Source organism: Rhincodon typus, chromosome 5 (genome assembly GCF_021869965.1).
Source record: "Rhincodon typus isolate 14 chromosome 5, sRhiTyp1.1, whole genome shotgun sequence".
In the NCBI taxonomy this organism is placed as follows: Eukaryota; Metazoa; Chordata; class Chondrichthyes; order Orectolobiformes; family Rhincodontidae; genus Rhincodon; species Rhincodon typus.
Genome location: NC_063336.1, coordinates 81,321,339 through 81,335,320, shown reverse-complemented (window position 1 = coordinate 81,335,320; position 13,982 = coordinate 81,321,339). Strand labels below are relative to the sequence as shown.

Sequence of the window (13,982 nt, the reverse complement as noted above, 5' to 3'; positions counted from 1 at the left end):
TCTGCCTTGTGTTTGCCTTGCTGCAATCCAGAGCTTTAGTTTGTGCCCCTCCCTCTTGAACCAACTATCAAATGCAGTGACTCTGCTGGATGATATCATTACTATTACAATCCAAGCTGATGGTATGACTCAGAGATAGTAGGAACTGCAGATGCTGGAGAATCCGAGACAACAAGGTGCAGAGCTGGATGAACACAGCAGGCCAAGCAGCATCATAGGAGCAGAAAGGCTGATGTTTCGGCCCGAAACGTCAGGCTTTCTGCTCCTATGATGCTGCTTGGCCTGCTGTGTTCATCCAGCTCTGCACCTTGTTGTCTCTGATGGTATGACTGATGAGCTCAATCTGGGGATGAAACCTGGCTTGATGGAATTTCTTTTTGTTTAGCTGGTTAGTTATAGTGGCGGTTCATCACTAAAACATATTCATATGAGGCTGCAGGTTTCCTTTAATGACAGAGCAGAAATTTATAACAGAAGAAATGAGAAAAAGCTATCTAAAGATATACAACAGAATGATCACAAAACGTACAGCAAAACTAAACTTCCTGACACTATCTGCTACATGGAGTTAAGTCTAGAGAAATTACACTCCTATCTCAACCCCTCAGTGTTCTGATTAACAAGTGGCTGACTGTGATTCTTTATTATGGACTGTGAAGAAGATTTGATGAATCCTTTCCAAACATGCTGATGTGAACTTCTGTCAAATCTGAGAGTCTAAGCTTTCTCAGTTGTAATAACCTGCGATTTCAAACCTGCCTCTCCTGACTTGAAAGTTTCACAAGCTAAACCCTTCCATTGAGCTGCCTTGTTCCATGGGCTATGAATAGGTGAGAAACTAAACGTGCTTCTAAACTCAAGTTGGTGTCTTCTCAACTGAATTTAAAAACACGTGCTCATCCTAGATTCTTGTGAAATGAAAATGAAGCTCACAGGTGGAGCGAGCAGGCCATGTCCCGCGATGGAACGGAGCGAGCGTGGGCTGTGTCCTGGAGTGGTGGCAGAGTGAGTCCTGGATGGAGGCCGGCACATGGAGGCAGTGCGGCCTCGCCTCTGGGGCCTGTAGGCATGGACTGTAACTTAAGTACTCATAGTCCCTTATTATCATTCTGGACTTTTTCACTGTTTTATGCTTATGTATATTTTTTTTACTCTGTAACAACACTTCTTTTAACTCTCTAAGATTTGTTTCTGGGTACTTGTACCTAAGATGGCTCCATTAAAGAAAGCCATTGTAAAAACTTTTTACTGTATTCCTGTACTTCTCTGCTGGAGTACACATGATAATAAATCCAATAGTGTCAGTGTATTTCTGTTAACACCACAGGGGCCTATAGTCACCTGTTTTCTAACAAATACTGGATTTAAGTCACTGTTCTAGAAGGGCTTTCTGATCTTATTTTTAAAAAAGTAAACCCTTTATGGAACTAACCAATACTCATCTGCATCTACTTATAATCCAGGCTCAAAAACTTTTTTAATACATATATTTTATACACCTTTGATCGCACCTCCGTCACTCAATCTTGCATGGATTTGTCACTGAGTGCGAAAGCATGATATTACACTGTTTGTAGATGAAGGATATGGTGTCCTTGCAAATAGTACAGCACAGATTTACTTGAGTAATGCCAAGTATAATACTAGTAATACCCAGGGCTTAAGTGCCTAAATAAGGATGACATGTTATAGACATGGTATTGCCTTGACCTGAGAAGGTTAAGGAGTTGATCTAATTGAGATAAAATGATAAAAGTAGTTGATGGAACAGAATGAGAGGAACTGTTTCCTCAGGTTTTGTTGGTGGGGAACAGGGTTGTGTGGAGAACCTTAAATGTGGACCGCAACCTTTATGTTAGATTTAGGCTGTTGGTGAATTTGGGAGGCACTTTTGCTAATGGCAGCTTATGCAAATGTGGATTTCTTTGTTTCAAAGCACAATGAATGGTGGGTCAGTTGAAATTATCAAGAGAGAATTGATTGTTGTTCATTTTGAATATCAAAGGCAGATAAATGGAGATGAGATAGAGATCAGCCATTCTGTCACAAAATGTGTTGAACAGACTTACCTATGTACTATGCATGCCATTTGGGTTTTGCACGTTATTGATAAAGTGGAAATAGATTGGAATGGAACACTTAAACATCTCTCTGTTACAAGAATCGGTCTCTAATTGACCGTAGGATAAACTGGTTCAAAGCACTTTCTTCAAAGGGGTGAAGCTTGTAGCATAAAGCATATTTACACATTTCTCCATTTTAGTAGTGAATAGCTTTCCCTAACGGAGGTCCCTTATGCCCATTAAGAAAAAGCTATCAAAATGCTGTGTGCGTTGTGAGGTATAAGCTCCAGTTATTGTACCCTCTGGCTTAATTTAACCAATGCCATGAGACATCTGTTGCTGCAGGAGCTCAGCCATTGCAAGGAGACGTGAGTACTATGTTTGCCATTAAAAATTAACGAGGTGGTAATTTTCAATTTACTTGAATTGAAGTAATTTGAAGTCCAAACTTAATCAATTCACAGTCCTTGTTTCTTAGAAGGAGACAATTACTGTACCTTACGTGCTGTTGCATTCTTGCCCAGAGTCAAGGCCAGTACTTGCTCAATTAATTAAAGAATCATTAATCTTTATATTTTTACAGTTATTGTAATACATTGCAGCTGATTTTAACATCAACGTTTAAATTGACATAGCAAATGGTCTGATTTTCTACGTTTAGTCAAGGTTGCTTAAGATGTACAGTTAAGACTCTGGAATAAATACCATTGTTTCAAGGAGCCCGTTAGCTGTGATCTAAAAATCTGAGAATTATGGAGTTTACTCAAATTCATGCTCACTCTAATTTTTATGGTTAGTGAAGATTGATTCTGTACATAATTTTTGCAGATTTTCAACATTTTTCTCTTTGACTCCATCAGGTCAACTTCACTGACGCTCTTGAGCTGGTCCGAGTTCGGAAGGTCTTTGTTAAAAATGGTTTTGCATACATACCTCACCCAGAGATAGTGATTATAGTCCTGAATGAATTCCGACAGCGGCTTTCCAAATCTTTGGCAGTAAGTATTTTTGTTTTTAAATGAGAGTTTGTTTCTTACATTGGTGACTGTTCTTCATGAAATAAAAGTTCAATAGAGCTTCCTCTTTGATTTGACTTCTGAATTAAATAAGAGAGGGAAGGATGATATGATTTGGTTGCTGTTCTTTATAAATCTGCCCATCATGTCTTTTGTTACTTCTGAATTAGTTGTGTTATGTCGCTCCTGTTATGTGTGATGTTACAACTGAGTTTGAAGGAGTACCCTGATTCCTTTCCAGTCCCACTGCTCCACTAGTCATAAGAAATATTAAATTTAACCAGAGTTGTGATGTGACCAATTATATCGTTTTTGGAATATATCTGCTTTATGTATCTATGTTGAATATAGGAGCAGGAATAGGCCATTTGACCCTTCATGGCTGATTATCGAGCTCAAGACCCTGATCATCAAGCTAAGCTAGGGAAAATAGTCAATTGTGAGGATGGTGCTGAGTGACTTGATAAACTCGCCAAATGGGCAGACACCTGGTGGATGAATTTCGATGCAAAGAAATGTGAGGTAATGCATTTTGGTAGAAGAAACATGGAGAGACCATACAGGCTTAATTATACAACTTTGAGAAGAGTACAAGAGCAGAAGGACCTCAGGGTTCACGTGCATAATTCTTTGAAGGTGGCCAGGTAATTTGAAATAGTTGTTCAGAAGGCTAGTAGGATCCTTGGGTTTATAAATAGAGGTAAGAATATAAAAGTGAGGAAGTGATGCTGCATCTGTACAAAGCATTAGGAGTATTGTGTTCAGTTCTGGGCACCTTTTATTGAAGGAAGGATGTCCTGGAGAGAGTGCAAAAGGAGATTTATGATGATATCTGGAATGAGAGACTTTAGTTTCAAGGCAAGATTAGAGAAATTGACCTTCTCCTTAAACTAGAGAAGATTAAGAGATAAACTTATTGAGATGTTCAAAATTTATGAAAAATTTTTGTAGGATAAAGAAGGATAATCGCTTTCTACTAGTTGGTTTGTCAGTAACTAGGGGTCTCAATTTCAAGATTGTCAGCAAGAGAGCTAGGAGTGAGATGAGAAAGGTCTTTACTCAGTGTTGTTAGGATTTGGAATGTGCTGCCTGGGACAGTGGTGGAGGCAGATTCCATAGGAGATTTTAAAAAAGAGCTGTCTATATATTTGAAAGCTATGGCGATAGCGCTGGAGAATGGGATGAGTTGAGTAGTTCTTTTGGGACCTGGAACAGAGACAATGGGCTGAGTGGCCTTATTCTGTACTATAAAAATCTATGATTCTACATTACTTATATTCTAACATCCCAGACTTCACATGAAACAATTTTGAGTAACAGACAAGCAATGGTTGAGCAACCCACAGAAGACATCAAATAGGAAATGCAAACCAATTCCACGGATTTCTCGGCAATCGCTCCAGGTTTTAGTGACACAGCAAGCCACAAAATCTTTTTGAAACTGCATGAGGAATTGTGATGTTTCACTTTGCCAACCTACTTTTGAAACTTCCTCAGTAGCTGATCCACATGGACCGCCTCAAAGACTGCTCACATTCTGGCTGTTCACCTTCCTTTCATGGAGCTACATTTCCCTGGATTTTTAACTACATTCCAACGTTTGCAAGCACAACACTAGCTTTTCCCAAACAGTGCACTTCAATATTGTTCTTCCTGGATTTATTTCCTGACCTCGAATCTGGCTCAGTTGCACAAAGTTAGCACTGTTTTTGAGCTCTTACTTCCTCACTCTCTGCTGTACCGCAATACTAATTATGCACCAGCTTCCCTCAGACTCTTTAGTCTTCCCACATCCATTATTCTGCAGAGCTTTTCAACTGTTCTAGTACTCCCGTAAACCCCCAACCACACAGAGCCCATGTAGTTCAGATACCAAACTGTTAATTCTGTGCAGGTTTCTTTTATGGCTTTTGCACCACCTAGAATTTCTGTGAGCCTCCACTACACAGATATTCAACTGTTCTGGGAATTCCCTGAGGCCAAACTACATAGAACCAACATAATTTAAGAGCAAAAGTAATAGTAGCCATGCTCAACATGGAGCCCCCCCTCCCTAATCACCACCACTGAAATGATTTGGTGACCAATTGAAGCCCTTACTATCTATCCTGCCCCTTTTTCAAGGCAGAATGGAATGTAACTTATACTTTGGAATGGTCTATTGTAGCAACCTATATTACTGTTTGTTCTTTAAATGCCTCCTTTTTCATACAATTTGCACGTTAAACCAGTATTCTATGTGACAAAATGGTTATTGTTGCATGGGAAACAGACTGGTCAAGTGCTGCTGTCTCTTTCGGATGTCTATGGAGTTGCTGTGCTAGGGTTATTACCGTAGCTGAGAGTTCCCTTACTGCTAGTATCTTGCAACTTTGTCCTTCAATACCTGATTGACGCTTCATCTTTACAAGGAAGAGCATGGTTTCTTCAGATGTTGAGAGAAGAAAACTGCACTTTGGTGGATTTTTTTAAAACAATCCAAACTTCCTGAGTACGTTTCAAAATATCTCTTGGTGCTGCATTGCAGTTAAACCCAACTGGTAGCAGTCTGTGTTGCAAAAATTCATATTACCGCTGCCTACAGATGAACAAAAAACTGACGATAATGGAGATCTGAAAGATGGAAAGTTCGGAGTGTGGAGCTGGTCAGGCTGCATCTGTGGAGAGAGAAACAGTTTGTTCAGGTTGATGAGAACTGTCTTCCCTCATGCAGTCTGAGTAGTTGTGCAAGCCAAGTATGTTCCCCATTACATGCTGTCAGTCCACTTTTCTGTTGACAGCTATCATATCAATGTCTCTCACCCAGTGAATCTCTTGTGAGAGACGTAATTGGCAAAACCCAAGTTGTTCACAGTTACAAAATGCTGCATTAGTTCTTCGCAAGCCCTTTTGGAAGCTTTCTTGTTAATTTAGTTATTTCTGCTGATAATATTTCATTTCAAGATTTTGTTTTGCTGCAATTCCAATACTTGATCTTCTGTTAAAAAAGAAAGTGGATGCTGGATTTAGAAATAAAAATGAAGTGCCTGAGAAACTCAGCAGGTCTGGCAGCAACTGTGGAGAGACAAAAGAAGTTGATGTTTCAAGTCTGATCTGATTGAGTCCACAGATGCAGTTAGACCTGCAGAGTTTCTCCAGCACTTTTCATATTCCTGGTTGTCTGCTGTGCTGATATTATTGGTTACGCTAGCGTCCTTTGGCAGACCTAACATTTCTGTTAATTGTATGTTTGGAAACTGCAAAAATAACTACTGTTGAACAATCTCGGAGATAGCAAGAACTGCAGATGGAGTCAGAGTCAATACAGTGTGGAGCTGGAGGAACACAGCAGGTCAGGCAGCAGCAGAGGAGCAGGAAAATTGACATTTCAGGTCAGGACTCTTCATCAGACCTGATTGATGCTTGAACAATTTTCCTTCTAATAGACACATCTTGGAATCTACGTGGCACTTAAGCGCAACTGTTGTAGATTACACAGAATTGAATGAGAAGGAAATTGTGACTGATTCTTAAATTATGCTACCTACCAGAAACCACCCTTTGTCTTGTGAGCCGTTACAAGAGTAAAGTCATTGTTCTGATTGTAATTTAAAAATGTGTTAGGCTTTTACCCTGACAGTAAGAAGGATGATGTTGGTCTTGTTTAACCAGTTTACCATGCATATCTCAGGACTTGATTCATTCTGCAAATTGAATTGTTATGTTCTTGGAGCATTTTGCTTTGTTAAACATACAATATAAAGATGCAGAGAGCAGTGTTCAATTTGTCTGACTATGAATGTTATTTCCCGGCACCTTTGTTGCACCCTCGTAAGCAAAGGATATGGAGGCGATGTTCTTCATCCATCTATTTCAGTATTGTACCAAATTCCCAATAGAAATCCCTTTTAGTGTCCTTGCAATGGATTCTTCTGTGAAATTCCATCTAGATATACTAAATCCTGTCTCGTGAAATAGGCCTGTTATAAAACATTGATTTAAAAATAATTGGACATTAGGCTGTGTGTGAAATAGGCAGTTTATTGAACTGATCACTGTAAGGTTTATCTAGTAGCAAATGGCTGAGATTGCTGATTGGTTTTGCTCAAGCTCTTCTGTTGACAAATCACTTGGAAATGTGACTTGTGGTACAGAGTTTGCTAAGGAGTTGCAGCAGACTTAATTGAGGGCTCCTTGCATGATACCTCTATTCCCTACCAGAATGGAGATGGTTGGCTGATGCACATAACTGCGATTTGATTTATGAACATGTCAGTATCCTCACTGACTATTTTACTGAAAAATCAGCCTGCTTTTCTGGGACATGTTGCTACATTGCAGCCATGTATGAGTTCTGTTTGCTGAAGTTCAGTCTTTTTAATAGATTCGGTAAATTAGCTTGGCTGAATCAACTGACATTTTTCTTGCTGCAAAATAGACTGGTATGAGTCCTGCTGTAATTCCCACCATTGGATCGCTATAATGTCATTGAGACTCTGACAGTGATCCACGGGGGTAAGAGATCAGTCTGTAACCCAAGTTGTGTTACCCCGTCAGTCTCCTGTTAAGAATCCTTGGTTTCTCAGCTGACATATGCGAATAAATAGCTTAATCAGTATGTTTACTGGGTGAGAACAAGTTGGATTGCCATGGATTTGACTAATTTTTGCGTTGGTTTTGAGCCTTTTCCCTCGTTCCTCCTGAAAAGATGGGTCTTTTTTCTGATGATGTTCTTGGATTCCACGCCAAGACAGAACTGTCGACCTGGTGAGAAAGATATAACTCAGTCCCCACATCTAGAAGACACAGAGCACAGGAGAGTAAACATTTAGAGTCATAGAGTCTTACAGCATGGAAATAGACCCTTTGGTTCAACTAGTCTGCACCAAACATGTTCACAAACTAAACTAGCCCCACTTGCGTGGGTTTGGCCCATATTCCTCCAAACCTTTCTATTCATGTACTTATCCAAATGTCTTTTAAATGTTTTAACTGTACCTGTATCCATCACTTGCTCTGGCAGTTTATTCCACACGTGAACAACTCTATGTAAAAATCTTGCCCCACCCATGTCCTTTTTTAAAACTTTATCCTCTCACCTTAAAAATATGCCCTAGTTTTGAACCCTCCCACTCTAGGGAAAAGACCTTTGCTATTCACCTTATCTATACCCGTCATGATTTTATAAACCTTCATAAGATTACTCCTCGAACTCCTTAGCTTCACTGGAAAAAATTGCAGCCTACTTTTAGTACTTAAACCCTCCATTCCTGACAACATCCAGGTAAATCCTTTCTGAACCCTCTGCACTTTAATAATATCCTTCCTATAACAGGGCAACCAGAACTGCGCACTGTATTCCAGAAGAGGCCTCACCAATGTCCTGTACAATCTCCGCTTGATGTCCTAACTCCTTTACTCATAGGTCTGAGCAATGAAAGATTTGGTGATCTTGTGGAATTGTGTTGCAACAGGGCATAGGCTAGCCAAATAGCAGGTAAGTGGCGATGGAATTTCACAGTGTGAAATGGAACATTTTGAAAAAGGGATGAAGAGAATCAAAATAGACTGGTGCACTTCTAAGATTATGCCGGGTCGGAGGGATCTGGATGTCCTGGAGAAGCCGACCTGGAGAAGATGTCCTGTTCCTATATGAACGGGAAGTCAGAACAGGAGTTGGTCGTTTGGCCTCTTGAGCCTGTTCTGCCATTCACTGAGGTCATGGCTGATCTCATGTCAAATTCATTGCTGGGTTTTTACTTTAATAATGTTTTCTTAAAGTGGCTTTTAATCACTATGGGATGTCCTGAGGCTGTGTATTATCAAAACTGGATTCTATTGTACTAGCACTCTGTGAATATCTCTTGGTGAGAAATGTCAAAAATTACCTTGTCCATCAGGTGTCAAGGGTCAGCCACTGAGGAGAGACCGGCTTCCTGAACTGTAGGGTGCGCTGGCTGTATGCTTCTGCCAAAATGGCATTTCTTAATTCGCAGGAGGGATCATCTTGGAATAAGCTAGCAACAGAGAAGATGTATCCAAGGAAAACTGTAAAAATGTATGACGTTAAATGGTACCAATCATTTGTACAAGCAAAAGCAGAATATGTATTGGGCATCAGCAATTTCTTACGGAACATGTTGAGATTGTCTCATTCTGATGCCCACCTTTGTTTGTGGTTGCATCAAGCTGTGCATAGACTCTTGGCCTGCAAACACCAAGTGTCATCACATGCCAAGGTTCTACCGTCCCTGTATTGCAAAGGATAGGTGTGGCCTTGTTGACGCAGAACACTTGACTAATTTGGACAAAATAACTATTTTATCCCAAAGAAAGAACCCATCATAAAACTGTATTTACACATTTTAGAATTTACTGCTGTCTCTGTGTTCTATTGTTTCTTAGCAACAGAAACCAATTCGTGATGTGGATGGATTCTTCTTTGTAGCAATGAATCAATGAAGACATAATTTAGTAAACTGCCGAAAAAATCTCAATACTGCAAGTTTGTTTATTTTCAAAAATGTAAATTGATTTGCAACAATTCTTTTCAATTAAAGACAACTCTCATCATCATTGGGGAAAAATTTGCAAAGGAAAACACCTTTAACCACAAGGTATATTGACAAGTTGGCCAAATCGGCAGACATGACTGATGAATTTCAGTGCTGAGAAATGTGGAGATAATGCATTTTGATAGAAGAAACAATATAGATTCGATTTTACAAATTTGAGGAATGTACGGGGCACAGGAACCTCTGAGTTCAAGTGTATAATTCTTTGAAGCTGGCCAGGCAAATTGAAACAGTTGTTCAGAAGGCTTAAAGGATCCTTGAGTTTATAAATAGACACAAGGAAGATTTGAGAAATTGGACTTATTCTCCTTATTGAGGTGTTCAAATTATGAACAATTTTGGGGAAAGAAAGATATTCTGTTTCTACTAGTAGTTTGTCAGTAAAAAGGGGTCACAATTTAAGATTGTCAGCAAGAGACCTAAGAATGAGAGGAGGAGAAGCTTCTTTACTCAGAGTTGTTAGTATTTGAAATGTGCTGCCTGGGGGAATGTAGGTGGTGGATTCCATAGAAGGCTTCAAGAGATCTGGATGTACAATTGAAAGTGATGAATTTAGAGAGAGAGAGAGAGCACTGAAGAATACCCCTTTTGGGAACTGGTGCATACATGATGGGCCGAATGGCCTCCTTTGTACTGTAGAATTCTACCTATGTATTTACATCTGGTTTTGGTACTTAACGAGTTCTTAGGTTCTGTTGAAATGTGGATTTAAAATGACTGACTGTTTCGCTGTGGAGCATGGTTGATGGTAGATTCTTTTTCACGAGCCTACAAAAAAGTTCTTTTGTTTCCGTTCCAAAAGATGGCTACTGAAGTGATGCAAATTCAAAGCTACAGCACTTGCCATCCTTGGGAGTTTGTTAACTTCGGTGGGAGAAATTGATGGATTTCCCTATGTCTGAAAGTTTTGAAGTAAAATTGTTAGCCTGAAGTTATTCTTTGAGATCAGTGTTATTTGAGACATTATGCAGTTTAAAAATATTGGTAACAGTGGCACTGGTGGGTGTGGGGAAATGGAGGAGGGCTGCATCCTGAGGTGCAAAAGACCCATTTGGACTTGTGAATTCAGGTCTCCAGACAAAGGCATACTTACAGATGAGAGTGATTGCCTTACTTACATTTTTGTTATTTTGCCAATGATGATCAGAATTGTCTTTGATTGAAAAGAGTTGTTGCAAATGAATTTACATTTTTGAAAATAAACAAACTTGCAGTATTGAGTTTTTTTTCTGCAGTTTGCCAAGCGTTATGTCTTCATTGGCACATTGCTACAAAGGAGAATCCATCCTCATCACGAATTGATTCCTGTTGCTAAGAAACAACAGAACACAGAGACAGCAGTAAATTCTAAAATGTATAAATTCAATTTTATGATGGATCTCTTTTTTGGGATAAAATAGTTATTTTGTTTCCATGAAGAAACATGCCTTGTCTCTGCACTTCCTAATTTAGCATTTTGCACAGTGGAGCTAAGGGACTACTTGAACTGTGGCAGAATGAGTAAGTGAAGATGGAGTAATTTCACTGTGACTTCCAACTTGTTCAGTATTTGTTTTGTTTTCAAAGGAGTTGTACCAACTCACAAATGCATTATGCTTTCTCCACTGAATTCTATCTTCTGAATAAATGCAAATTCCTCAGACCTAACTTTGAAAATGCAGCAAGTAGAGCTGGTTTCCTTTTCCAGCATTGTGGGCTACAGAGGTTTCATACTTCAGATTGGCATTAATTTTCTCATCAGTATTTTAGAAAGATTTCCGTGCTGAGACTTTCTATGGCACCAAACTGTGGCTTGTCTACGTTTTGATTAACTTCTGGCACAGTGTGACTGGTACATTAAAAGCAAGCAGCAATAGGTGTGTGAGAATCGTCCATCTTGTTTAATGATGTGCCGTGCTGAACATGTCCTTTGACTGTACAGTGTTATTGAGTTGATACACCATACTTGTGATTTGGCGTTCAGCAACGGCATACATAAACTCACATTGATGACCTTTGTTTATTCTGTTCTCTTCACAATTATTTGCTGAGGTAATTGTTTGTGAAACAAGTTGGTTCCTTGCTGTTTGAAACAATTCTTCATGAAAGAAGTATTTCAATAATTTTCTGATCCAAAAAGGAGTGCGGGAGAATCTCAGAAGGTTTGGTAACATCTGTGGAGAGAGAAAGATTTAAATTTTAGGTTGATGATCATTAATCAGAGAAATGTTGTATTTTTTTTCCATCTCTTGTGTTTTCTCTCTCTCTCTCTCTCTCTCTTTCCATTTCTCCCCCCTACTGCCTAATATAACATCATGCTGTTTAAATGTTCGATGACTCAGTGGTTACAAAACATGAAGGAATGTGGCTTATTAAGTACTAAAGTTACTTTCCAGGTTTTGATCTATCAGATTATGGTTGATTTTAATGCCCTACATTTGTAGATAAGAGTGCTGTTTATTTTCACAGATTGTGCGCCAACAACATCTTGGTTATTTGGAGATGCCAAGTGTACAGTGCAGAATCAAGGCTGGTTGCATTTTCTAACTCAAAAACTTAAAATAGTACAGATCAAAAGGAAACCATTCGTCCCAGCTCTTTTGAAGTATTATCTCCTGCTCATTTCCTATGTTTGTGCTATGTTTATTCCATATTCTTTGACAAACACCAGTATTGGTCATCCTTATGAGTATCCTACACTCTAACCATAATCCAAAGTTCAGTTAGTGTAGCAGGAGATGAAGATTCATAATCTCAAACCGAGATACTCCTCTCGTCTTTACTCTTTTGTTAGATACATTTTAAGATAATGTTGGATAGATTTTAACAAAATTTAATAAGGAGCAATGATGTGAGATTTTGCACATTGATTTTCTGGCTACTATACAGTAAGCTTTGTTTCTCATTACTTTCTGATTTTCACATCACGCATAAAAGTAAAACTGATTTCTGTTGCACAAAGGTATTTAGATATTTACAAAGATATTTACAGAATGACACTAAGTAATGGACTAGCTACGATATAATTGAATGGCTGATGAGGCTTGAAGGGCTGAATGACGGATATCTATTACTGTGCGAAGTGAAATCTTCTGCTTTCCATCACTCCCACCCTACCCAACTTAAAAAAAAACCTTCTGATTAGAATTAAGGAATCCCTACTGTGTAGGAGCAAGCCATTTGGCCCATCGAGTCCACATCAACCCTCCAAAGAGCATCCCACCCAGATCCACCTCCCACCCAATCCCTGTAATCCTGTATTTCCCATGGCTAATTCACCTAGCCTACAGATCCCTGGACACTCTGGGCAATTTAACATGGCTAATCCACCTAACTTGCACATATTTGGACTGCGAGAGGAAATTGGAGCGCCCGGAGATAATCTACCCAAACATGAGGAGAATATGCAAACTCCACACAGTCTGGAATTGAACCTGGATACCTAGCACTGAGAGGCAGCAGTGCTAACTACTGAGCCACCATGTTGCCCCAAATAGCATGGTATTTGAGTTTTTAAATCCGGTTTTTACTTAGACCTATTGTAAGAACTTGATCTACTTCAACAATGTGTTTCCCTTCATCATAAAGTGGGAGTGATCGCTAATGATTGCATAATGTTCAATGCCAGCACAGCTCCTCCGATTGGGATGAAGATTCCTTAGGTGTTGTTTTTGGTTTTATTTGGAAGCTGGTGTTCTGAAGTGGAAGAAGAATATATAGATTAAAGTTTAATTTGCATGTCTATGTTGTGTACTAAGAATGGAAACATATAATTAATGTTTCAGTTTTGAGTTGAGTGAGTGGCAGTGGTGTCCAGAACTTAGTTTGTTTATGTACATTTTTTGATGAGGTAGCTAAATCCTTGAGGTGAACAGTCAGTGCATTTGGAAAAAAAAATGGCTAATAGGAAGAAAAGGCCTGATGTTGCCTAGGCAGGAGTGGTAAGATGGTAAGATTCTCCTTTGTTAATCTTTGTGCTGGTGTTATCTGACACTCATGCAGCACAAATATTACTTGCCAATTATCAGCCCAAGCATGAATTTTATCCGAGTCCTGCTGCTGTTAGACATAGACTAATTCATTTTTTTCTTATAATCCCAGCTGATGGTTGTACTGGACAATCAGATTCCAGAGTGAAACCTGGCTTAGCAGACCATAAGATAGACAAATAGCCAAAATACTATCACGGTAGTGAGAGAATGGACATATTCATGGCAGGCTGCCAAGGCGTGATCAAAACAGCATATATGTTTACACACAAAAACCAAACAAGAATTATCCAATCAGGAATTATCCAATCTACTTTAAAGCTTCTTGCTCAGTTGGAAACATAATCTGAGATAACAAGGTATAGAGCTGGATGAACACAG

The 13,982-nt window shown here is 39.2% G+C and overlaps 1 protein-coding gene across 2 annotated transcripts in view; it reads left to right on the top strand.

Moving 5' to 3' along the window:
* Positions 1 to 13,982, top strand: part of prim2 (DNA primase subunit 2) — a 166,070-nt gene that overhangs the window by 29,460 nt on the left and 122,628 nt on the right. For both annotated transcript variants that reach the window (XM_048596997.1, XM_048596998.1), the window contains exon 6: positions 2,924 to 3,061. In XM_048596997.1, coding sequence (XP_048452954.1) covers positions 2,924 to 3,061 — 138 coding nt within the window. The remainder of the gene's footprint in view (positions 1 to 2,923; positions 3,062 to 13,982) is intronic.